The sequence below is a fragment of the Hypomesus nipponensis genome, chromosome 11 (genome assembly GCF_054491055.1).
Source record: "Hypomesus nipponensis isolate SF chromosome 11, ASM5449105v1, whole genome shotgun sequence".
Classification (NCBI taxonomy): Eukaryota; Metazoa; Chordata; class Actinopteri; order Osmeriformes; family Osmeridae; genus Hypomesus; species Hypomesus nipponensis.
Window position 1 is genome coordinate 9276819 of NC_140371.1, and position 27480 is coordinate 9304298.

Below are 27480 nucleotides of genomic sequence, written 5' to 3' on the forward strand. Positions count from 1 at the left end.
CTCCGTCTCTCTCCAGAGCAGAGGGTAAATGATGCATGGTAGACTCACAGACGCTGAGCGATCATTAGCGAGGTGGCACAGGTGAGCAGGAGTGAGGGATGATGAAGAGAGCGAGGGATGGAGGGAGTAACAGAGGACAGCAAAAGGCATGTTTCCTTCCCAAGGCCTTTCCTTGCATCACAGAACCAGAGGTTGTTTGTGTAAAACGCCAGTCGGTGGCATTTCCTATGCCAGTTGTCATCAATCTATGTGTACTGAGGTGGATATACACACAGGGATACACACACACGCACACACACAGACAGACAGACAGACAGACAGACAGACAGACAGACACAAACCCACATACACACCCATACAGATAAACAAACAAATGAAAAAAAACACATATATGGAAACACATACAATGTAGCAGAACTAAACTGTACCTCAGTAATAACACACTGTATAAATCCTCACTAGCTTGTCCGCATGGGGTTCACATACCTTGTGCTAATACTAATATTTGAGTGAACATAGCAACACAACAAGTAGTCTCCATTATCTGTATTGCATAAGTAGAATATTGTGAATGTAATTTGGATGTTAGTCTCATGCAGTGAGCTGCGTTTGGCCCGTTAGGATGTATATGTAGATCCCTAATCACTGCTCCTCATTCATTCAGATCAACTACATGAGCTGTTTGAGTTTATAGTTGCGAGGAAAGTCATCAGAAAAAACAGTACAGCGGTTGATTGACCTTTTGTGTGCATTGTGCCGCATACTATAGCAAACTAGTTTTGTAAGTATTTGATTACCTCTAGTCTCAAATATACTTGAAGCAGTAGAAATATGTTCATTACCACTATTGTTCTGGCACTTTTAATTTTATTAGCTTTTTTCTCCCAGAAGCAGAGGGAGGAGAGTTTCTAGGGCAACAATCAGTGTAATTGTCCTGAGTCTGACATTTGCAATCTGCTAAAAGGCCTGAGGCCCAAAGACCCAGGAGTACCCAGGGGATTGTAGCAATGGAGGACAGGTGACCCTGACACACAGTGACAGACACACATGTACACGTTTCACAAACCTCAATCACTGACATTGTAGGACACACATTTGCTTCACAATGACTTGTTACAACACATAAATGGTGGCAAAATTTGTTAACTATTAATTATTCAGAAAATAGTCAGAAACTTTGCAGACGCATCATCATTAATAATATATACTGGTTGTATACAATGAAATATTGTATAGACTGTTGTATTTTGTTTTTGTCTTTTGATTACAGTATTTGAAATGCTTTTTAGTCCTTGTAATGTTACAAAAGTAATTTTACCTTTCACCAGATTTTAATATAATTGGTCCATCAAAACAATTATAGCCAGAACTATTAGTACCTTTCTTTCAGATTCCATCACATCCCCCATTTAAGGAATCCCTTTTTATAAGGATATGGAAGACAACTATTACAGTTTTTTCCAAATGGTCACACATTTGTCCAAACTGTGATAACATTTTCAAAACTCTTCACACAGTTAGCACCAGTCTATGTGAACAATTAATCTTTTATTTTTGTATTGCTTTCACATAAAATGCACAGAACAACAAACTAAAAACACCAACATTATTTTGTACTCAAACTGAATCACCACCAAAACTCTATCCTCAGCCCATTTTGCACATGTAAACTATTTTCAGAACTGTTAAGACAATGTTAGAAAAAGCATTTTATTAATATTTTATTCCTTTACCTACCACAGCTGAGTTTAATTTTAACTGAAGACATACCCAGGTGTTTGTATTTTCGATCTCCTTAGATGGAAAATGTGATATCTTTAGAAAAATAGTATGGACTCTAAGCATTCTGCCAGACATCAGAGAACACATTGGTTTGCAGCCCATCGCAGGATGGTGTAAGTTTTCCTCCCATCCTACTCTCCATTCCTCAACCCCATAGAAGAACTGGTAAGTTCATATGGAGCCAAAAGAGCATTAGTCAGGTAAAGCACTGATGTTGGCTGACTGGACCAGGCTCGCAGGTGGCATTTGAATTCATGCCTATGGTGTCTGATGGTATTGAGGTCAGGGATCTGTGCAGGCAAGTCAAGTTCTTCCACACCAAACTTTAAAAAATACTGCAATTTTAGGTTTCTTTTTGTCGTGGTTATAGTTATCATCACAAAAATGTAGACGTTTCATTGACCAAACTGACACTGGTGTACTGTACACATTGTACATTTCAGAAAGAATACTGTGCTCACTGTGGTATTGATTGACAGTGGTGTTTATTCTTAGATGTTTATTATATGTTTACTGTATGCACCTGCCCACCAAAGTAAATTCCTTGTTTGTGTACACTTACTTGGCGATTAAACTCCATTCTGATTGTGATTCTGATTTAGATTCTGAAAGGAAAGCTTTGGGAGAGATGCCAAAGGCCAGAAGGTTCAAAGTATTCTTCTGTACTCACAACATAAACACTTGGCATCTGGAAAGATCTGTGACCCTCTCAAATTCAAAATATTTCAAGTCTTTCTCCTGCAGAAGATAGCATATTATTTCTAGTCAACTGAAAGCCTAAAGATGGTACCCGTTCACTGTTATTGAAATCTATGAAACACACTTTCATCTGGCCTGCAAGAAATAATTAGTTTGGGGGATAGGTCAACTTAATCATTCCTGAAAATAATAATCAATTATCTCCTCTGCAACTTCCAGAGTATGGCTGCTATTTATAGTCACTCTTTGTTTTACAGAGATAGTGAATATGCTTCTTTTTATGTCACATCTCCAACACAAAGCTATGGGAGGTTCTTCAGCACTAAACAGCCCTCACAGCCAGTACAGCTTAATGATAGTCTTAGCTCTCTCATTGTTTGAGAAACCCCCTTTACAGTCAGCTACATACAAGGCGGTCCATTAGGACTTCATGTTTTACCTGCTTTCCAGACTCTCCTTCTACGGGGCACCCATTACTTATATCTCCCATTAGTTCTTGGCATACCACAGTACAAAATTATAACTTATGACACATCGACATTGTCATCAGTCTGGTAATTATTTTCTGGATCGGATCTGGTAACTGTGGAACCATCATCAGAAAGCTCTAACAGATGTGTGTAGGTCTCTGTGGAGGTTGACAAGGAAACCCATACATTGAAAGTGCAAAACAAATAGTTCTGAGGAGCCTGAACATCAATAATGTGCTTCAAAGTTAATGTTAGTGGGGGACAGCATGTTAAAAGTGTGGTAAACAGATTGTAGCAATTCAAGTCTTCAAAGGAAATAAATATAGAGAGTTATGGGTTCCAAAAACAAATACACACACACACACACATCCACAAACAAACTCAGACGCATACACATATACACAGATCACTGTGAACATGCACAGGCATGTAAAAAGAAAAAATACTTTTCTTTGGGAAGGTTGGCATCATCCTCATAATGAAAATATTTGAGAAGGAATTAATAATCCCCATCATATTGTGTGCTCCAGGAGGCGGCAAGATAATTGTCATGGTGAAGCTGGAAACTGGGAGTTATCACTTGTCCAAACGGATTATGACCTTTGAAGTGGGATTTCAACCAGGCAATGCTGTTCTGTTGTCTGATATTTTTACAGCTCAGGGAGGGCCTAGCTCTGTGTACACAAGCCCAGAATGCTCTAGATAAATGTTTGACACAGACATTAAACACATCTTACAGTTTATACATACTGTCCATCAACACAATCGTGGCACACACCCATCCAGACTCATCAACTAGTTATCAGTGACAGCCATATCTAAAGTACAGCATGATTTTTGTTTTCTCAATAAGATTCTACCTTAGATCAGATTAATACACATTATTACCTATAAACAGTTCCACATAAACATCTGGGAAGTTCTCCTTAGAAACAGTTTGAAAAGTCTGGCAATTGTGTTTGCTGAAGTTTTTCGATCAACTCAAACACATCTATGAAATGGTGCTCTCTTGTGGCAATTAGTGGTAGTCATAAGATTTCAAACGACTCACCCTCCAACCTGGGTTGGTTATTTTAGAGGTCAAAAGTATGCCGTTCTATAGGCTTATTTAATTCCAAACATGGTAATCCATCTTGCTGAAATTTTTTATACAAGTTTCAAAATTGGATTATGAAAGCAGAAATATAAATGATATCAGTGCATACTATTGTATACTACAAATGAAGCCTTTACAAGTGGAATTCTGCAGGAGGTACCAATGGTGACAAACTGCTCAACTGAATCTTCAGTGGAATAGCGGGTTACCTCCCTACTTGATGGCACATGGGAGTGTCAATCTCTCATAACGCAAATCCATTACATTGTTTTCTGTTCCAGGTTTTCCATCTTTCCACAATCTCCTTCTAGTTTTCCACCACCCCACCTCCCTCTCTCCGTTCCCTTCTGATTTCATCGTTCGTTCTAGGGGGTGATGGTCTATGATTGGCCAGGCGGGGAATGGTAGTCTGGAGGCAGGCATTACAGCGCGGTGTTCATCCCCGTGCTCATGTTTACACCTTGCACAATCTCGGAACTGAGAGGACAGACCGCGGGGAACGGGAAGCTTGGAGCAACCGTTTGCCGTGTTGGAAGGCAGTAGCGCCTCGGAAGGCTACTTCTTATGGTCGTAGGCGAAGTTTCAGTCGCTTAGACAGCAGTCTACACAGTCTACGTGATTTTTTAAAAATTAATTTGCAACTAATTTTCCAAAATATGAAGCATTGATACCACAAACTTTCCCGTGACTGGCTCCGCTTTGATGGGTTATATTTGACCGGGGTGATACAAACGGGAGTAACGCAGAAGTTGGTGGGTTTTTTGACCAATTTAGTTTTTTGTTTTATCAGGGAAACCTTATAACAAGGCTACACATTGTTTTGTGTAATTTATGAAATAATTTATCAAGTATAATTAACGTGTTAGTTTTGTCTTTTGGCCATACTACTAATCTCGTGTTCTATGTTTTGGTAATCATTTTTGCTAGTAGGCTACCAGATCTTTTATTGGACTTTTCCATGTTTTTAGACCAATTTCTCTTACTGAGAAATTATTCGAACTTTTAAAGACAAACATTTAAGTTGGAGGGACGACATCAACAGCATCGAGAGCACCTGGGACAATTCGCAGCAGCGTAACTTGAAAAAGATGCTCTCAGCTCAGATGCATCGCGACCTGGGTCGTGGTCCTCTAATATTTCTATTTCTCTTCAGTGGATATCTCGTGGCCGATTCTGGTAAGTTTGTAAAACTATGTCATGTAGTACGAGCGCCACATTATAAACACAATGTATTACAATGGTTTAAACAAGAAAACAGCCGAACAGCCCAACCTGTGCCTTGGTAACAATTTTTCAAGACCGTTGTGGTTTAAAATAGTTTGCAGCAGATTTCTATCTTACATCCATGCATAGGCTACATCCATGCATTCGGATTTCAATTCATAGGAAGAGAGAAATACAGGATTTCTCGATCACCACACACTGTGACCCTCCACTGTTCCAAAACAAGTTACTGTGTTCACAGTCCAGTTCAAGAAGGAACGGCCGAACCCCCGGTGTGCGGGGAGTAATTATAGTTTTGTTCAGTGCCTTGGCCTCTTAAAAAGAGAATAAAAAGATCTGCAGCGTAAAAAAGTAAAAGCGAGGAAAGCAGAGCAAGACACGCCGCAGAGAACCCTAGGGAATAAGCGCTGCTGTGCGAGCGCTTTAAAGTTATTCTACATTTTGTGACACCCGTTTTAGACTCCCGTTTCGTGTTTTGAGCAGCCTACTTGTGTTGTTTATCCCTAGTGACTACATTCAAATAGGTAATCACGGAATGTAGTTTTTTTAAATAGTTTTTCCAAACTATAGTCCGCTATTGGTTTAAGGGGTTAAATCCAATTTTTATTTGGTCAACATTTAGAAATTCGTTGTCTCCCCAACTTTTAGGGCCACATAGGGTTGGGTTTGAAATATTTATAAGAAATTTTACGTCTGTTAGAAATGTACGGCACTTAATGTTAATTAAAGCTGCGAATGCATAGGCTGAAATACTGTCAGCCTTTTATAATGACACAGTTCAGGATTCAGGATTCCTGTACTCATAGTCATAATGCATTTATTGGTCTTGCGATCAAATATAGACCAGTGACAAGGACCCCTCCCTTCAACCTATCTCTTCTCTTGCTCTGTCTGTCTCGAAATCTCTGTAAATCAGATGCAAAAACATTACAGAAATCTGAAGGTTTAGTGGAATTGTGGATTATGCAGAAAAAAATAACAAATATTGCATGAACTTCTGGCTTGAACTGGCTTGAACTTCAGCTGCACAATGGTAAAGGATAAAAGTGATGTGTTACTATGGTGATGCCTTATATACCATGGTAACGTTACCATGGTCGCCTTCTGACCAGGTCAGGAAAAATGTTGTTAAAGTGTCCACTAAGTCCCTGAACGCTGTCCTGTCCAGCCCTGTCCCACCCCCTACCCCCAAATCTCCCTGTGTTGTTACTGGATGGACAAAGGAGAAAAGCTGCTTATATTTATTAAACCAAGGTCTGTTCAGAATCCTTGCATGAGAAATGAAAAATATTAAAATAAACAGCTGATTGACTGCAGTGGATTTCAGCCTTGGGAGTGGAGGAGCAGAGTAGAGTAGAGAGGAGGGGCAGGGGCAGAGGGCACAATGAGGGCCTCTGTGTGTCCCAATAAAAAAGTTTTTCTAAGAGAGAAGAGAAACAGAGGGAAGGAGAGAAGACTGAAGAGACAGACGAGGTGAGGAAGCATAGACCTATTTAGGGAGTGCATGGAGCATGATGGTACTGACAGATTGCATTTATCTTCTCTCTCATCATGTTCATTCCTTTATTCTTCCTCACCCCGTTCCTCTCCTTTCTCAGTCTGTATTGTGGATGTGCTGAGCTCACATTTCCGCTGTGCTGCTCTTCTGTCTGTGTTGACATACACATTAATTAACTCCACTGCCAGGAACACCCGTGTGGAGCAACTACTCCGCTGGCCTAGATGGGGATCTGAGTGTGTGTGTACACGCATGTGTATGTGCTGTTGACATGAGTTAATAAAAAAGGCAGGAGTTTGCATACTTTATTAAAGGGAATGGAGAGGGGAATAGGTGAAGTTAGATGGTGATGGACATGGTGTAGGGGAAGACCTAGGGATTGGGGGTGAGGCACAGGAGGTCAAGTAGGGGGTGGAGGAGCGAAGGGGGCTGGCAGTAAAGGAGAGTGTTAAGAGTTAGGGAGCGGAACATGTCAGCCACTCCCCAGATAGTAGTGCCTGAATGGCGACACTCATCCAAGACTTGCTGTCTCATTGTGTTAATTGTGGAAACGTGCTTTTCTTACACAGTACTCGGAGACAGTAGTGGTCTCAAGCACTCTCAGACGATCTAAAAGTGTGAAAAAACAGGATGTCAGATGGTTGTTTATCTTTAAACTAAGGGGGAGAGTAAAGAACAACACCGTTGTCTATCCCGCACAAAGACTTATTTTTACTCAGAGAAATAGTAAGGACACAATAGGAGAGGTAATGCTGTAAGATCATGAGAACATTTGCTGTTACGGTTGTTGTGTAAACAGAGACACAGACAGAGCTCTCCTCAGGCTGTCGTCTGTGCTCCTGTCCCAGTAGGCTCCTCCCACCACCAGCTCCAGATCAGTGCATTAGTTTAACGGGCGGCGGGCGGCAGAGGGGGATCACCGGCCAGCCAACAGCCTCACTGCTGTATTATTCATCACTGCAAAGTGGTTGTTGTTAATATTTTAAATGTGTTTATGATGCTCAGATTCCTGACAAGGCATCTGACAGGGTTGACGGTGGGGGTCAGGGAGGGAGGTGGGATTGAGGTTTGTGTGTGTGTGTGTGTGTATGTATGGGGGGAGGGTGTTCAGCATGATGAAGGCAGCGTGTGGGCAGGAAGGAGTATGTTAGAGGTGGGATGTTATTAGATCCTTAGCATACATGTAGAACAGTACAATTTTAGAAACTGTTCCCATTAGAGTGAAGTGCTATGGGGAGGACATGTTTAAATCTGAACAAGGAAAAGGAGGAGGCAAAAAAGGAGAAGGTCAGACAGGGCAATGCCATCCATCTGAGGTGGATAGGAGAGGAGGGTAGAGGGAGAGAGACGGAGAGATGGAAGAGGGTGGCATATTGAGATGGATGGATCTGAGGGCCTGGCTTTTAAATATCCTATATTAGAAAAGACAAAGGGAGAAAAGTCCAGAACGGTGGCATTCAAGCGTCATTAAATACCTGGCACAGGCCTGGGAACGACACACATACACGGGGAGAGGAATATAGAACAGGAGATGGACGAGGAGACGGAGAGCAAAAATCATAAGAGAGCAAAAGAAACAGTGGAGGAGAAAGTGAAGGAGAAAGTGAGGAGGAGCAGGAGGAGGAGAGTGAGGGATGGAAAGAGGCGTCCACTGGGGATATGTTTTATTAAGGCTCTTATGGGTGGCAAGAGCTCTCAGTATTAGTAAGACGAGACATGTTTAATGCTTTGCCAATATTGCACATGTTAGACCTCCCCATAAATCTGCTCCAAACAGCAGTGAGAGGGAGAGTAAGAAGGGGTAGTCAATACGGGAATAGCAGGGAAAGAGTGGTGTGGAACCAAGGATTAGATGAGAGGAATCAGCTGGGGTTGGAGGGGATGGGGAGGGGATGGGGAGGGGGGTTGATGGAGAAGTGAAGGAAGGGAGGTAAAGTTGGGGAAGTGGCAGATGGGAGTTGGGTTGTCCCTGCCCCTCTGTCCTGCCCCCCCCCCCCCCCCAGGGGTAGGTGGGTGGGGCAGACAGGGAAGTAGGAAGAATGCCTCGGTGGGGGTCCATTGTGATGGATCTGAATGCAGAGAACTCCAGAGGGCTTTTTCTGCCTCTTTGAGTGGGGTGAGGGGGGACCACACATTTTCGTAGACTACAGAATAAAACACGGCTGCATTGGTGTGTGTGTTTATGTGTGCCTGTGTCTTGTTGGCATAACCTGTTTTAAAACCCACCTTACCTGGCCTTGTCTGTCCTCATGCATCCTATTAATAAAGTCTCCCCTTTATATGCAAAGGCATGGGCACTGACATTTCAGATCAAAAGGCCAGTCCTGTGGAAATGAGCTGCATGATCTCTTTCATGCTGAGGTGAAGTGTTATTCAGGTGGTCAGTTCCAGGCTAGATAAAGGACCACCAGAGAGTGGAAGAATGTCATTAAATAACTTATTATGGAGTGGGGGAGGGGAGTATTCAGGGTCTTCCATAATGGGTGATACAAAACCTAAAAACGCATGACCTCCCCACCTTTTCTCTCTGATACATTAACTATTATTAAACAAGGGTGTTAGATCAGAAGCCATGGCACGCCACTTGTGATTGGCTATGTGGCAGTCCATGCTCCCTGTGTGTCCTAGTCACAGAGAGGAGGTTTTGAGGCCATGTAGAATCTTCTTAGCAAAGGCTTTTTGTCTTCAAAAGGCAGTTCAGTCCATGCACAGAGATTAAAGCTTGGCCAATCTGCGCATTTGTGCTTGTGTTGGGGTGTTTCTGAGTGTGTTTGTTTGATACCTCCAGAAAATAAACTTGATAAATATACGTGTGATGTTTTGAAGGGAAAAAGTATGTTTTCAGGGATTGAGTATTCTTTAAGAGGATGCACTTGAGAGGATTGGTGGAGATTTTTCTACACACATTTGTGTGTCAGTTTATTTTTTCAGAATTTAATCATAGCATAGTTTCATAAAGCGAAATGTATTATTTCTCCAAACTCACTCTCTCCTTTTCTATCTGTTTCTCATCTCATTGGTTACACCCCCCCCCCCATTTTACAAATACCACCCTGTCATCCTTTCAAATCACCCTGCTCTCCTTCATCCTCTCTCCCTCCATCCTTTCTCTCCATCCCGTCCCCCTACATCCTCCATTCTTAGCCGGCCCTCCGTCAGAGTTGGGGAATTCCTCTTTAGAAGTCAGTGTGGAGAATCCTATTTCTGTGAGTGTATCGCTTATTAGGGCCCCATCTGCCCTCGGGAGTGGGGAAGGGGTTGAAGTGAAGGGGGTGTTTTTGGGGAGGTAGTTGCCTTTTGTTGTACCTCTATGTGCTGGCTCTGGGGGCCGCTTGGGGCCTGAGCAAGGATGAAGTGGGAAGGGGGCTTAGTTTTGCGCACACACACAGAGCAGCTGGTGTGTCAAAAGTAGGGGAATGGCTGAAAGACCTCCATGGAGAGGCCTGGATTGAGGCGATTACATCTGTGTGTGTCTTTATAATGGTGGGGGAGACTGAGATGATACACATGTGTTAGTTTTGGTTCACATCCCTTTTTAATTAAATGCTAGCTAAGGCAGTAGGACTTTTAAACAGGAGTTTTCATGTCCCAATGTTATGAATCTAATTGACCCTAAGAGAAGTCTCTCTCCATTTTATTGTTGCTAATTCAAGAAATGATTTTCACATGGCATAGTTTGTGAGTGTGTGAGTCTGGGGTGGGAGATTATAGAGAATAAGAAGCTACGTCAGGTTGCGTTGCATGCAGCCACCGTCTTGTAACCCATCTTGTAACCCTATCCCTATTGTGTTAGTGCCAGAATTATAGGGAGAAGGGAAAACCATATTTGGATAAATTAAACACCATTAACAACAATGGTTTAATGCAGCAGGAATGGCCCACCATTGTGATATTTTACCAAATCTAAAAGAAAATCAAAACAAGTAAACGTACAAGCAGAAAAGAAGCTTGACCCTCATAATATGGCGTCTACACTAAACCGTTTTAAACAAAGCTTGACGTCTCTTTGTATTTTCTATATGATTAACACATTGTGGGTGTGCAAATGTCAGTGTGCGGGGGGGACTATTAGTGATGTGAATCTATGTGTTTGGGTGTTGTAAAGAATCAGATTGTGCAGTGTTTGGCTCAGTAGTGCATGCATAAATCTAAGTAATGGAGCTGAGCTTGAGCACTCCAGCAGAGATCAGAGATGTGATTGGCCACTCATGGAGAGGTCAGAGCTGTGATTTGCCACTCCAGAAAAGGTCAGAGAAGACACAGTAATGCTCCTTTACAGCCCCACACATGGACTAGAGAGGTCAGACTTCTGTCCATAAACACACACACACACACACACCAATACACAGCCACACAAACAAATGTACACGTACACAAGGAGAAATAATTCCCATGAAAGTTCTTGGGTCATAAACATTCCAGAGTGTGAAATAAAAGGATGAGATTTGGTCTCATCCATCCCTCCATCCATCCCTCCCATCTATCCCTCCACCCTTCCCTCCAACTCACTTCTGGCATCTCTTTCTGAGGCTTTGCCTGCAAGTCTCCCAACGGGGTTAAGATTCTGTTCTTGCCTTGACTGCATGTCTTAATCTGAGGCTAACAGCCTCTTTGGAGGGATGTACAGATGCGTGTGTGTGTGTGTGTGTGTGTGTGTGTGTGTGTATGTGTGTCAAGTGTTGTGAGCAGAGGAGCAGAAAGCTTGTGTATTAGTGTGTCTCCTGTGTGTAGGTCAGGGCAGGGTCATACTCTGTCTCAATAAGCAGTCTGCCTCTCTCTCTCTTTCTCCTGCTCTCTCTCACTCCCCTTAGTCTCATTTAATCTCACTACCTCTCCTCGGAAAAGAGTGCACCTGGACTAACTCTGGCCTGGTGCATTTTAAAACAGAACACAGGACGAGCCCTGTGTGTGTGTATGTATCATGTGAGCCTTTTCATGGTTTTGTATCAGGCAGTGTGTGTGAGGTTTATAATAGGTATGTGCGCATGTGGTTATGAGTGTGTGTGTTTTCTTCCCAAGCCTCTTACCTGCCACTGAGCAGATGGGCTGTACAGTAGACCTCACCCTCAACTCTTCCACTCCTCCCCGATTAGTTGGGGAGGTCAGATGAGCCCCCCCCCCCACCACCACCTTTATAAAAATAAGACTACTGCCCACTGCTTATTTTTCCCACGAGAATGGGATCTCCTTCATTATGGTGGTGGTGTGTGTGCGCGTGTGTGTGTTTGCGCACGTATATTTAGAAGCATTGGGAATCTGGTGTTTACGGGGGATTATGAAAGCAGATGGACAGACATGCTGACTGGTGAGGCTTCATTAACTCTGTGTGTCTCCACTCTGACACCATAGATGCCCTGCCGCACATACCCTCCTGCTCTCCCATTTCAATCCTCTTGTCACCAGCAAGCACAGACGGTGGTGGTGGTGCCGGTGGAGAGGGGGGTAGAGAGAGGGCGTCAGACACTGGTGAAAACCACAACGATGTTTAAAGATTGGTGAGATGTGTGAGCACAGCATTTCTGCTTGTCATGTTAATATTAAACTGTAGCTGCATTTTTTTTTTCAAAATTGTGACATAACTCTGTCAAACCGCATTGAGGTGAACATGTTTCCTCTTGGCAAACATTGTGTGCATATGTGTGGCACACAAAAATGATTGCATTGGGACTATAACTGAGACAGAATTAATCTTGACAGTGAATTGTAGTTTTATATTTTGGATGGATGGGATGGATAAGTGCAGTTACAGAGGATCATCAACTACAGTGCGCACACACAAAATGCCATGTCTGTAGCTTCAACCCTCAAAGTATTACGCTGTCCTGGCCCCTCGCTCTTCACCACCCTAGAGATCAACTCACTGTTGCCCTGCACAGACATGTATGTGACAGAACAATCTATGGAGAGACTGACTGACTGACTGACAGACAGATTGATTAGTAGAAAAACAGACAGACAGACAGGCTTGTGGATAGACTGATGTGTGGACAGACGGACAGACAGACAAAGTAGCAGCCTGGGAACAGATGGGTCATAAGGAGGTCCTTAGAGGCCCATTTCCTCCTCAAGAGAGTGCTAAAGGAGAAGTCACCTACAAATACTGTACATCTCAGCATGCAACTCAGATGGAGCCAGGATATACTCAGGCAGCCGTGAAAGAGGGAAGTGTGCCCGTGTGTGTGTGTGTGTGTGTGTGTGACCACCATCTCCATTCTCCATTCTTTCAGTGATAAAATAGATTAAATAGACTGTAAGTAAATAGATGTTTCTTCTTTGTTTTTTTGTAGCTCAGTGCTTCTCTACACCCCCCCAAAAAAACAGTTTGGATTAAAAAGAAAGTCTGTAATGAAAACGTCAACCTCCTTGTGTCTGGGAGTTGAACAGGAGTACATAGGTGCCAAATTGTAGGCTGGACGCCCCACGGCTCAATGGTCCTTTATGTGGAGGGGAGGAAGCCCTTTGTTCGATTTAGCTTGTAGAGTGTGACTGACGGAAGTAAATAGAACATATGCGTTTGTGTTCACCACCCACGCTTCTCCTTGTCAGTGCCTGTGTGTGTGTGTGTGTGTGTGTGTGTGTGTGGGTGCGTGCACATGGCGTCAAGTGTGTATGTGAACATCATGTCGTTTACGGCCCTCTTGTCTTTGTGCCCATGCGAGCATGAGCGAGTGAGTGACAGTTATACAGTGGTAAAGAGTGAGTAAATCTCCCTCCCTTTAAAGCACTCAGTAGTGGGCTTTGCATTAGCACAACAATTTACACATCTGTCCAGGAGGCACTGCCAGACACACACAACCGCAGAATAATGAACCCAGAATCGACTGGAGACACTCAGTGATTGAAAGGGGGTGAGGGGGGGAGAGAGAGAAAGTGGAAGACCGAGAGAGGGATGGGTAGAGAGAGACTAAAACAACAAAGACGTGGAAGTAGTCAATAGACAAACTTTATTACTACAGCTCCCTCTTATCTTCTTGCTCCCCCTCCTTCACCATCTCTCTCTCTCCATCTGTATGTGCTGAGCAGTTTTGATTACATGACTCTGGGTCCTATTTTAACTATCTGAAACGCAAGTATCAAACGCAAAACGCAAGTAACTTTGTTGGCGGAACTCCGGCGCTGTTGCTATTATACCGGCGGGATAAATGACTCTTGCGCCCCACGCAAATCTAAAATGGGTTGGTCTGAAATAGCTACATTACTCATAGGTGTGGTTTGGGCGTGACGTGCAATTAACCAATCAGAGCGTCATCTCACATTCCCTTTAAGAGCAGGTGCGCTTGTTCCATGGCTGATTGCTATTATAATGCCCAGTGGACGTTCTCGTCGATAGATAGAGAAGTGACATTGTATGGGGTGGATGGGAGAATAAACCCACCCAAATTAGCTTCGGTTAAACAGGTGTGGGAGGAAATTGCCACAATTGTTACAAATCAAGTTCACATACGTGAGATTTCTCAAAAAATCTTTTTAATCATTGACAAGAAATGTAACGCAGCCATACAATGAATCAAAACAATGTAACGCTTTGCAGGAAGAAGACCTTGGCCTCACTTAAAATACTATCTACTGTAAATAATGCGCCACTGACTTTAGACTACGTTTTTCCTGGTCTGTGGCGGACTTGTTTTCTGAAACTAATTTACCGACGTGCGTCTGTGAAGGGATAAGTCTGCTGTGCGAAATAGGAACGATACATGCTTCGGTGTACAAATTCAGTTGCGCTGGGTGCAAGATAGGGCCCTCATGTCTCACATGTTTCATCTCCCCCTGTGAGGTGAGGAATGGAGAAGTAGTGACCTCTTTCTCGCGTATAATCGCACAAAGACATTCAGCACGAGGGCACTGATCTTATCCAACAAAAATCCTTCCTAAAGTACCCTGGACTGGCCTGGATATAGGGTACGTGTTTAGGCCTTTTGATATGGCTGGGAACCCCTGTCTTTACCTTGTACTTATGGATGCCTAATAACCACTGTCCCCAGTCTATTTATTAGCTCTGATGTTAATGTATGCATGGCATCTCTCCAGCACCCCAGCCAGTATGCAGTCTTTGGCTTTAACAACAGAGTTGTAACAAGCCATTGTTTCCGTATTACCCGGTAGTGATATTCGCTGATGATTGAGGAGGAACTATTTTTATGACTTACCGATAAAGTTGACTTAGGGTCCTATCTTGCACCTAGCGCCATTGACTTTGTCAATGACGCAAGTATCATTCCTAGTTTGCACTCGACTCAAAGCGGACTTTTCCCTCCACAGACGCACGTCGGTAAATTAGGGAATGACTTTGCGCTCCCGGGGGTGGTTCAGCAAAAAAAGGAGGCGTGTTCCGGTGCAAACGTTCCCTGGTGCTATTTTGCAGTTTCAGAAAAACAATTCCGCCACTGACCAGGAAAAACGTAGTGTAAAGTCAATGGCACGTTAGATGCTAGCTAGGTTATCGAAAAGTCGGAGCAAATTTACAAATGAGCCGTTTCATCAGTAAAATAAGCACATTTTCAGCAACTACACTGCCCATTTCTCGTCACATTTTAATTCAGATGCTGATTTACATGTCCTGTTTAGCTGAAATATGGCAACCTCCAACCCTGACTCGAGCAGTTCTTAATACGACCAATCACAGCCAAGGGGTATCCGTAAAATGACGGACTGACCGGGGTTGCCGTGACCAACAAGAAAACAGAATCCTTTGATTGTTGTAAGTTTTTTCAATTCATATTTCAGCTAAACAGTACATGTAAATCAGCATCTGAATTAAAATGTGATGAGAAATGGGCAGTATAGTTGCTGAAAATGTGCTTATTTTATTGATGAACCGGCTCATTTCTAAATTGCTCCGACATTTCGATAATCAAGCTAGCATCGCAGTGCAGCGCTGTCTACTGTTCTGGCGGTGTATATCTTTCAGCACGCAGAGCAGTCGGAGTAGTAAAATTCAACCAATCCGTCCAACTCCGTGCGTGCGTCACTCCGTAACGGAGTCGGAGAAGTATAAATCGGCCTTAAGGGCACAAGCTTGGTCCGTGCGCACTGCTGACGGTGCCAGTGTCTTCTTTCCGCGAAGCTACTTCCATTGTTTGATTTATTGTATGGCTAGCTGTGTTGCATTTTTTTCATGTCAATGATTAAAACGATTTTAATGAGAAATGTCTATGGATGTCAACTTGATTTGTAACAACTGTGGCAATTTCCTCCCACGCCTGTTTAACCGAAGCTAATTTGGGTGAGTTTCTTCTCCCATGCTTATCAGAATCAGAATTCGGTGTAGGCTATTCGCCATGTAGCCTATGTCACACGTGGGATAATGCCCGACGAGGTGTCCAATATCATCTGATAACGGACGATGCGGAGGCGTGAACCGTCCGACGCGCAGCGGAGACATTAATTTATGTTTTAAGGCGTTTTGCAATAGAAATCTAACGTTTTTTAACGTTAGCCAACTCTGATATTTATAGTCCGCTCAGCTCTTAGAACCAACACCGGCTTTCCTTTGGCTGAGCTATTAGCCCAAAAGCTAACGTTATGCTAGCAGGATTCAAAGCCAATAACATTGTGTACGGTTGACAAACAGTAAATATAATTTTACAGTATGTTTGACAATAAGATTTGCTAGCTAACCAGCCATGTCACTGTCCCAAAATCAATATCAAGATTTTCACGAACAATATCGGCCATATACTAGTACTAGGGCTACAGTATGGCCGCAACCTGTGGAGCGAGTTGAATAGCAAATGGATGTGAGATGATCGCATCATAGTTGACATTTTCTCCAATCAGTGATTATAATTTGACAGTATGTTTAACAACAAGACTAGCCAGCTATCAAGCCATGTTATTGTCCCCAAATAAAATCAAGATTTTTAAGAAGAAAATAATCGGCCATGTGTAGAGTTGCTACTAGCCGCAGACTGTCTGAAGTAGATTGACTAGCGAGGTGAATAGCGAATGGGATGTGAGATGAGCGGTTACGTGACACTGACACACTACATTCAGAAAAGAAACATTTTTCAAATAGGTTAAAATAAATATTGAAGTCACTCATTGTTGTAAATACAAGTTTGCTTGTTAAAGTCTTTCACTTATTGTAAATGGAGGCTTTGACTACGTCACTGTTGTTATGGTTACATATTTAAGATATTTTGTACAGGCTCCTGTGTAGCCAGCGGAATAATTTAGAACGGTGAAGACAGTTTTTCTGCAATGACGCAGTAGGTGTCCGTTATCACCCTATAATGTACACCCCTGCAGCCAATCAGAATCGAGTATTCACCCAGACCATGGTATAAAAACAAGGAATTTACTGTGGCAGGTATGGAACGCCGAGTTAGTCTAAATAAGTAAATACATAGGTAAATAATAGATAAATACATACATAAATAAATATGGCTATGAAATACATTCTGAAATAGAAAACATATGGCAATAAATATATAAATATAGAATTTTATAATCACAAAGCTGAATCCATTTACCGAATCAATAAATAAATAAATAAATACATTTTTTCATTTCAAAATGACGTTTTTGTAAAGACAACATTTATTTATTTCATGGGACTTTTATTTCCTAATGCCACTTTTTTTTTTTGTGACTTTTACACACCACATTTATTACCACATATATTTCCACACCACATTTATTTCCACACCACATTTAGCTACATACTGTATAATATACTTGTGTATGTTGTTTATAGAATGGGGGTTATTCTATAAAGGTTGCAGGTGTAACAGGGGGAGCTGTGTTGCTCATTAGTCCTCCCGATCTTTCCCCTCACTGGTACTCGATCCCAGGACCTCTGACTCACAAGATTGACCAGCTCAACCAGCTACACCTACAAAAAGTGAGCTATTTTCTGGTTCGGGTAGCCTATGTACATACTTGAGGAGTATACCAATCCACATTGTGTTTACCACACCCTCTTTTGTGTCCTGACATATGTGTGAATATGCCAGTGTATCTATCTAGCCTGTGTAAACCTGCTCCCATTCCAGAAGATCAGTCAAAGGAGATGAAGTGAGCGTCCTGGGGTAGCGTATGGTGGTGGTCAGAAAATAGGCCAAGGTCTGACAGTGCTCTCAGCCTCTGCTCCTCAATAGTGCCACAGCTCTCTGGGCTATGCAGATGCAGAACAATGGGCAGCTCGGCACAAAGGCAACCACAGACCCCTGGCTCCACTCAGGCCTTGTCCACCCTGACCCCTGTCCCTTGACATCTCCTGACCACACAGGCTGGGGAGAAAGTTTCTGTAGAGGAACGCCACAGCCTCCACTCTGCCACCGAACCGCTCTGAGCTGGGAATGTGTCCTGCGGTTGGGTAGGGGGAATGGCACTGATTTATAACTTTTACATGATAAGGCTACACCCAACACACACGTTACTGCACAAATATGCACAGACATACACATACATATATATATACCTTTACAGCAGACCTCCAGCTGACACGCACACATACACACACACTGAGACAGAAAAGCTCCTCTCCCTAGCCTCCATCCATTCCAGTCAGCTAGCCTCCCCTCCCTTTTCTGTTTATTCTGGGGATTAAACTGTCTTAATCTCTTTAGACCCTAATTCAGATTAGATTTTGTGTTATTATTATTGCTATGTCCATTGCCCACTGTCCTGTTGGATTTTTTTTATTCCATGGAGTTCCTTTGTTTGGAGAATTGATTAAATCTGCTGACCACTGTCCTAGATTGACTCTCAAAGACGGTAGGGCAAATACATATAGACATGGGATATCATTTTGTAATGTACTATATATGTGTGTGTTATGCATGCGACTGCCTGCATGTGTTAGCCTGGCTGCCAGCCTAACTTCTCCCCGCCCTCAAAAAAATTTGGTCGGGAAGTTGGGTCTGGAGGGTCTCGTATTGGGAAACAACTACAGAAAACCAGAATCTGGGCGTACCTATGAAATTGCCAGGGCGGGCTTTATACGATGATGGACAGATGATCAACAGTAACGTAATCACCCACGTCACAAAAGAGCGCTTAAGTTGAATTCGTTTTGAACAAATAACATATTATGTTGCTCTGATTGGTTGTAGGTCTATCCAATTGAGCGAAGAGGCATTTGTTTTCCAGGCTCGTTTGAAACACGCCCCGTAGTCAAAGCCCAACGGAGAGTTCTCAGACTCATATTCTGACTAGAATTATGAGTCTGACAACGTCAGGCTATGCATGTGTGTGTGTGTGTGTGTGAGTGAGTGTACAGATAATCTGAGGATCGGAGCATGATTGTATGCACTGTGTGCATGTAATGGGTCAGATATGGATGACGCTGTCCTTGACCCTATACAGTCAAGCTCACATATGATCACACACACAGGGCCGTTGCTAATGTAGGGAAAGGTGGATATTATTCATGGGGCCCATGGCTTGGAGGGGGCCCATTACTGTGTGGGTTTTCATATGTGGAATTATTTGTCAATCAAATAACATATGAACCAAATCAAAATTTAAAACCAAAAGAGTACAAAAATACAGACTACAAGACAAAAATATAAATAGTTGGGTAGGCAACATTATTTTGACTGACTTCTATCAACTGTAAAAATCAGCACACTGATTATGGCGGGTGGGGGCCCGGGCATATATTTTGTCATGGCCCTGCACACACACACTTGCTCAAATCACTCTCCCTTAAATGATACTCTTCCCCCAGTGAACACCCTTTCAACACTTTCTTCTTGGCTTTTTTGTTTTTTCTCAATTAAGATAAATTATGGAGAGACATCAGGGAGCAGTACAGAGGACAATGTTTTGCAATGTTACCCTCCGGCACACAGTCAATGGAAGAGAGAGAGGGGGAGAAGGAGAGAAATATATTGGTCCTTATGCCCCGTTACACCTCTCGTTCCTAACGGACCTCACTAATATGCAGCTTAGCCAAACAAACGAGCCCATCATGAGAGGATGCAGAGAGATAAAGTCAGGGACGAGGTGAGGCTTAGTGTTATTGCTCATTTAGGTGGGTGGAGAGGTGGAGGGGTGCAAGCCCTTGTTTGTGCTGGCTCCGGTGGGCCTGTAGTGTACATTTCATTACTCTGCCGTCCTCTGAGGAGAGAAGGACTGCATCTCCCACAAGCTCTCACAACCCCTCCAGAGCTGCCAACAAGTGATGAGATGAAGCTTTACCAGTAAATGGACCTTATTGATCTCCACACCTTGTAATATGAAACATTTCAACAGAGCACTCTGTATCTGGCTCTCTCCAAATTACTTTTCCTGCTGCTGTTATGGCTTTCTTTCCATCTCTCTTTTCTCTGTCCTTTCTTCCGTCATTACCCTCTCCTGTATTGGTTTGAACTAATTTATCCTCTGATTACATTTTTTACTTTATCTTAACCTCTCTTTTCTCTTGATCTTCTTTAAAGGAAACATTGTTTCAACATCATTGTATAAAAATGATGTGAGTTGAAACCCATAGAAAGCAGTCTTTTGTGATTTATTTTTGTGGTTTATTTCTTATTTATGAATGTGTTGTTACAAATAGTTCCACCTTGTATGTGTTGAGTTTGTTAGGGTACTGAGGCCTTCAAGGCATGGATAAAGCATGGATAGTCTGACAGAATTTCCAATGGACTACATACTGAACATGTAAAACTGGCAGCCACAGTTGCCTTGTAATGATTTATGTACATCTTACAAATATACTCTTGTGTAAATGCCAAGTGGATTTAAATTGAGTGTATGTAGTATGTAATCCTCATGAGCATGTGTATTCTTTGCACACAGCCACTTGAGTATTCTACAGGCCAAATCTGTGTAAAGCCTTGTGAATACACTGCAATATTTAAATATGTATCTCTCTCTCTCCAGTAGGGCAATGCAGAGGTGGAAGTTTGTAGCGAACATACAGCTCTGTAAAATAATTTGACCACTGCAAATTAGTTGTTTCTCTGGTTTTACTATTTAAAAGTACTAGTGCACAGTCGGTGATTAAGATGTCAGTGAAATACACAAATACAGATTCCTAGTAGTGCATAGTGCCCGTGATAAAATTGGTGGCACACGCACACATATTCCTGGAATTGTAGATAGGGCACAGTGCCCGCGATGATGTTGGTGACACAGATTTCTAGAATTATGGATAGATAGTGTAGTGTCCATGATGCAGCTGTTGATGACAGTTATTCTCAGTGGTTTTGGTACCTATATTTCTCAGATCACAATTGAAATTCTCTGTCATCTGTTAAGTCGCTACTTGTTCAACCTCCACATCTATTCTAGTCAAATTACCAATGCTGTGGTAGCCTACATTCATGTATGTAGCCTTCATTTGTTTGCCGGTTCCTACGTTATAAATTGCTTATGTTGTGTAAATCAAAATGTTCTATATTGGTTCTCTGTTAAATTGTCTTACCTCCACAAACATCTAAACATTACAAGTCATTGTCATTACACGCACAATGGTTGAGCCAGTTGTCATAATTGTAGGCCTAATTCACCATACAGCGCTTGTACATTTGCAATGTGCTGGCAGTTTTGACATACTTAATTTATGTAAAAGAATGCACGGATCTATACTGAAAGTATCACTTTACATTGTCGTTCTATTAGCTAGTTCAAATGTGGTAGGGTACTTAGGCAGTTTTTGCATCAGTAAACACATTCATTTTTTGAACAAAATTCACTGATCTATACTGACAAATGTATCCACTTAATATTATCGTTCTGTTAGTTAGCCAGCCCCTTTGAAAGCAGCTGAATATTGGTTGTAAAAGCAAATTCGCTTCTAAATAATGGAACAGAGTTTCTCTATTTTCTGAACTACGCTTTGTTTCATTTAATTTCAACTTGCTGCGGACCAGAGGACCAATCAGAGTAAAGGGGCTGGGACCCAAAGAGAGCAAGCCAAACGGGCGGCAAATAATCTTTTCATTATTTTTCATATTTGATGTCAAAATGCTTATCCAAACAACGTCAATCGTGGCACTGCACTCCGTTGGATTATAAAGAGGACACCTGCAAGATATAAACTTTGCAGATTGCCCGGTTCTTTCTCTGATCGTGGAAAACTAAACTAGTTCTAATTTGAACACACAAACACACAGATTCCTGGCATAATTAGAGAGATCTGTTTGGGTCAAATTACAGTTTTACTACTGACAACAAAATCCAATTAAATACATTGAACATTTAGAGCATTTATTTGAAGAAAATTACAGCTGTTCAAAATGACAAAAAAAAGATGCATTGTTGTCAGCCCTCAAATAATGCAAACAAAATAAGTTAATATTCATTTTTAAACAACAATACAAATGTTTTAACTTTGGAAAAGTTTGGAAGTCAATATTTGGTGGAGTAACCCGGATTTTCAGTCACAGCTTTCATGCGTCTTTGCATGCTCTCCGCTAGTCTTCCACATTGATGTTGGGTGACTTTATGCCACTCTTGGCACAACAATTCAAGCTTTGTTTGGCTTTGTTTGATGGCTTGTGATCCATCATGATCATATTCCAGAGGTTTTCAATGAGGTTCAGGCCTGGAGATTGGGCTGGCCATGACAGGGTCTTGATCTAGTGGTCCTCCATCCACACCTTGATTTAGGGGAAGGAACATTGTCCTGCTGGACAAACCAATCCCCAGAGATGGGGAACGTTGTCAGAGCAGAAGGAAGCACGTTTTCTTTCAGGACAACCTTTTATGTGGCTTTATTCATGCATCCTTCTCAAAGACAAATCTTCCCAATTCCAGCCTTTCTGAAGCAGCCCCAGATCATCACGGATCCTTCACCAAATTCAACAGTGGTCTAGCTTTGCTTGACTTCAGCTCTGCCCCTAGGAACCTGTTTCGAACCGTCCTTGTTCACTTCACCCCAGATGCTGTTTGCCATTCTTTTTGCAAGTCACTGGATGTCATCTTACAGTTGTTGAATGACATTCAAATAAGTTGGCGGTCATCCCAGTCAGTGGAGGGTCGTCGTCCAACTGGTCCTATTGTAAAAGGATAGCGATGACCACATCGATGTTTTTTATACTTTTAATTATTATATACAATTTGGTTCAGGTGCTCACCTGTTCACAACTTCATACAGTAGAATGAGGTGGGCCTGTGTTGGAACAGACACATGAATTGAATGGCTGCCATTTATGTATAGATGTTAATTTAAGACAAATTTGCAGCGTTCTTAATTTCTTTCCAGAGCTGTATGTCTGAAGGCTCCTTACTTGCCCCCTTACTACCCCCCTCAAATCCCCATCTCAATCTACCTCTCTTACACTAGGGTTTAACTCTTTGAGATTCTCCATGTCTTTGGCCACATCCATCTACTTTCAAGTCTCCAGTCCACTCTCTCCAGAAGAATGTCTTGCTTTCCCCTTTCCACACATCAAATGTGAGTTCTTTGTGGAGGTGGACTGAGCAGCTCGTAAGCCAGTCATGCTGAATGGATTGTGAATTGTGGGAAAAAAGATCGAATAGTCTGTGTTGTTTGCTGCCTGCCATTGTGTTCCATAAATGACCCAATTGACCGCAGCTACATGAGTGTCAAACGCTCTCATTCTTAGCCTCATTTCCTCATACAGCAGGTCCATTCAACTGCTTCAGCTGAGCCCAACATACACACTCACACTCTCTCGCCCTCACCTCTGGAATGTGCAGGCAGTCTGAGTTGAGCCAAGCTCTCCAGCTGGTACCACTGTGGACCCTTCAACTGGGCTTGCAATTTAGGGATGTGCTTGATCATCTCCTAAAGGGATGAACCAGGATCACATAATAGCAGTGGTCTTACGTGTGTCTCAAGGTTTGGGTGTTATCATGAATGTTGTGAGGGCGTTTTTGCTTTTAGCTCTGATTTCACTGAGTGATTACAGAAAGATAATCTGTCGCTATGGTCGTATGGTATAATCCAGGCTGCGGGTGGGCGTCTGTGTGTGTGTGTGTGTGTGTGTATGTCTTTGTGTGTGTGTGTGTGTGCATGCAAGTGTAAATGCCTGCAAAAAAACAAAAAACATTTCCTATACATAATCATATATTGCCTCAGAAATCAAAGGCCAAATATTCAGAGTTAGATTGTGTTCTTACGATAATTATGTTTGTTTCTGAGGGCTCTAGTCTGGCTATATGAATATTGCCTGTCTTCATTGCCTCAATGACAGTGACATTGCTGTGGATTAACCCATAAGTGTATACCGTCTGCCTTGCTAGACCAGCTGCACCAGTCCTATCTGTGTGTTTGTCTCACACATAGGATGTGTGTGCTATCTCTACGTGTATGTGTGTGTGATTATTCATTTGGTTTTGAACTCTTGGTTTCTTTTTCCCTTTCATGATGGACTAATCAATATTATTCCTCTAAATCCAGGTCAGTTTTGTTCCTGTGGTTCCTGTGTGTGCGCTCTCTCTCTCTCTCTCTCTCTCTCTCTCTCTCTCTCTCTCTCTCTCTCTCTCTCTCTCTCTCTCTCTCTCTCTCTCTCTCTCTCTCTCTCTCTCTCTCTCTCTCTCTCTCTCTCTCTCTCTCTCTCTCTCTCTCTCTCTCTCTCTCTCTCTCTCTCTCTCTCTCTCTCTCTCTCTCTCTCTCTCTCTCTCTCTCTCTCTCTCTCTCTCTCTCTCTCTCTCTCTCTCTCTCTCTCTCTCTCTCTGAGATTGCTTTGCACTTGTTCTCTCACTCCTTCTCCAAAAATGATAGCCCATCTGGACCAAGCATTGCATGGCCGTCCCACTATTAGTTAGTCCTCATGAGGCAACGGTTAAAAATAGATAAGAATAGAGTGTCAGAATTAGTGAAGCCTTGTCTTTCTCTCACCCCTTCACCCACCCCACGTCCGACCATACAGTAACAACCATTTGCTCTTGTAAAAAACAGAGTGTGATGCAAACTGAAAGGCGTTAAGGAAATGTCCTGGCCTTTCCATAGCTATCTCCTGTCTTGTGTGTGTGCGCACTTTGTGCCTGTGCCTGCGAAATCCCTGTGCTGTCTCCCGTAGAGTGTGTAGGACAGAGGCTCGTAGAGGTAAAGCTCTTGTCAGAGCAATGGCCTGAGGGAGCTCACTGATGAAAGGCCTCTTCATCATCCTAATGGGATACACAACCCTCTTAACCAGACGCTGAGCTACAGATGCCTCTGCCCTGCCCACTAGGCTCCTGGAGCGCTCTGGTCCAAACGCATCCCCGACACACACACACACACACCGTGCGGTCCAACAAACAACTAAACATGTCTGTTCCAGTTACAGTACCCCTCTACAGGCTAGCCTGTCTCTCTTCCTGCCTGTCTGACTGACGGAATGGCCAGCTTTTCATCAGTTCGTTCATTCCCAAATATGAGTAGGACAGGGTCATTAGGATCCACTACAGTATGTTAATACCCGGCTGTCCGGAGAAGCTACAGACAAAATGCTCCCCTGGGAAGGTGGGGGCACAGTGGGTCCTGCAGGGATAGACTGCTGACAGGACAGTGATGGAGGGAGGGAGCGCTGGATGTCAGGAAAGACAGAGGGAGAAGGAAGAGAGGAGCAAAGACAGAGCGAGGGAAACCGAAGCAGTCACCCCTCATTACTGTCATTGTGTCTTACACACTCGTCACTCACAGTCAAACCCTGTCCAAGGTGGCCTTGGGCGCTGTTCATGTGACCCTCCTTTCCTTCCCTTTTTCCCTCTGTTCATCCCTCACTCCTGGTTCAGTTCTGACTCCTGCCAGCTCCTTTATTTTTTCCACTTGCCCAAGACAATGTTCCTTATTACCCTTTCTTCATTCCCCCTCCCAACTAGGATTTTTCAGGCTTCCGAATGTCCCAAGCCCCACCCCCTCCACATGCCCCATGCCCCACTCCCTCCTCATTCCACAGATGTAGGACACATAGCTTACCCCCCGGATTGCTGACCACACAATTGTGACATCATCCCCTGCTGACATGCCCAAATAAAGGGCTCAGAAATGATTGATGTATACATGCTGACTCACCACTTGGGGAAACCCATTCATACTGGCACCAGAAACACATCAACCTTTGAGGTTATTTCAGTGTCTTGGGTGGCTAGTTATAATTTTTGTTGTCCATTGCCTGCAAAGCAGGGAGACAGAAAGCGATCTGCTTCTTCTGACCTGGTTGGAGTGACGCAGACAGAGGTGAGACACGAAGAGAGATCTGCTGCCTGTTTGTAAGATGGAGAGAAATTGAAATATAGGAAGAGAGAATAGAGAGAGAAGGAGAGAGAAAGAGAAATAATTGACAAGAGAAAGTGAGAGATAGGAAAAAGTGACAAGCGAGAGAGAAAGAGAACGAGAGAGAGAGGAAAAAGTGATGCGAGTGAAGTAAGTAAGTGAGACAGATACTGAGAGAGGTTGGGTGAGGACGAAAGAGAGAGAAAGAGAGGCAGGAAGGATAAAGTGAGTATTAGCCCTAATTAACCAGTACTAAGCACTGCCTCCCCTTACAGGACCCAGAGAATCCACGAGGTGAAGAGATGAGGTCCAAATCTCTCTCAATCCCTAACCTTTCCTTCTACTCCTGCTCCCACACTATTTCCCATCACTGCCCTTCATCCATCTCTTCCTCTCATCTCTGCCTTATCTATTCACGATCCATCACTCTCACACACACTTCATAGTCTCTCCAACCCTCTTTAACAATCCTATACACCCAGACGCACTCTCTCACACACACACAGGTCATGCTCTCCAACATTGCTTGTTGTGAGATGTGACTGATTCTACCTAGGGATCATCCTGATGCAAGGGGACGCAATGCTGGAACAGAGTGACGCCAGCCTGTCTTTGTTTGTCCGCTGTTAACTCACTGGTTTATAGATTTGTTTTCACCCATCTTTCACCCGAGTTTGATTACTGATCAGAATACTGATCAAACAATCAGAATAACAGTATCTGTATGTGTGTATGTGTTTGCGTGTGTGCATAGTTTGACAGTTGATCCCCTGTCAATCCCGTTCATCTCCATGTTTTTATTAGCCCTCAGCTGCCAATGCAGTTAGTCACAAAAAGCAGCCCTGTCACAACACATTATACCAGCCTGCATCTCTAACAGTGCAACACACACACACACATCTCCACCTTCTTTATACCTCACCACATGTTGCATTGAAACAGTAACCAGGTAGTATGAACCCTACCTCTTCCCTTCCACTTTTGTCCACTCTCTTTCGCTCTCTCTCTCTTTCTTTCTCACCCCACCCTTCCCTTGCCATGGTTACCTGCTCCCTGTGCATATGTCACACTGTGATCGCCTCCCTCCTCAACACCTTGTCTCTATTCTGTCTCCTTCCCTTCCTCCATCCCTCCCAATCACATGTTCTCGCATTACCCTGGTTACCTGAGAAGGTTTCTTAACCCCTTCCTCTCCATCTCTGACTCACGTCTCTGTGTCTGCTTCTTCGGCTCCCTTTGCCCTCCTCTCACCCCGTCTCCTGGTTCTTTTCATTAGCACCATTGACAAGGCGCCGGCTGTTGTTGTCGCAGGAAGTCGGATTCAGATAAGCCCCCATCTCAAGAGAGTGGGAATGATATATTGAGCTCTAGTTAACACTGTTTCCTTGACACACACTCCATCACACACTTAAATGTCACATGCCAAGCACAACATCCCATAATATCATCATGTTGGCAATCATCCACACACCTACTGTCGTTTGCTACAAACAATAATAAGATAAGATTTACTTTATTGTCCCGAAGGACATTTGTCTTAGACATATACAGTATTTGCTGTTAAAATACAAAAGCATAGTGCTAGCACATAGAC

General features: G+C 43.1%; 1 protein-coding gene across 1 annotated transcript in view; it reads left to right on the plus strand.

The window, feature by feature from the left end:
* Window positions 1–5135: 5135 nt before the first annotated feature.
* unc5b (unc-5 netrin receptor B) overlaps window positions 5136–27480 on the plus strand; it is a 42530-nt gene continuing 20185 nt past the window's right edge. The window contains exon 1 of the mRNA XM_084710277.1: window positions 5136–5223. Coding sequence (XP_084566403.1) covers window positions 5136–5223 — 88 coding nt within the window. The remainder of the gene's footprint in view (window positions 5224–27480) is intronic.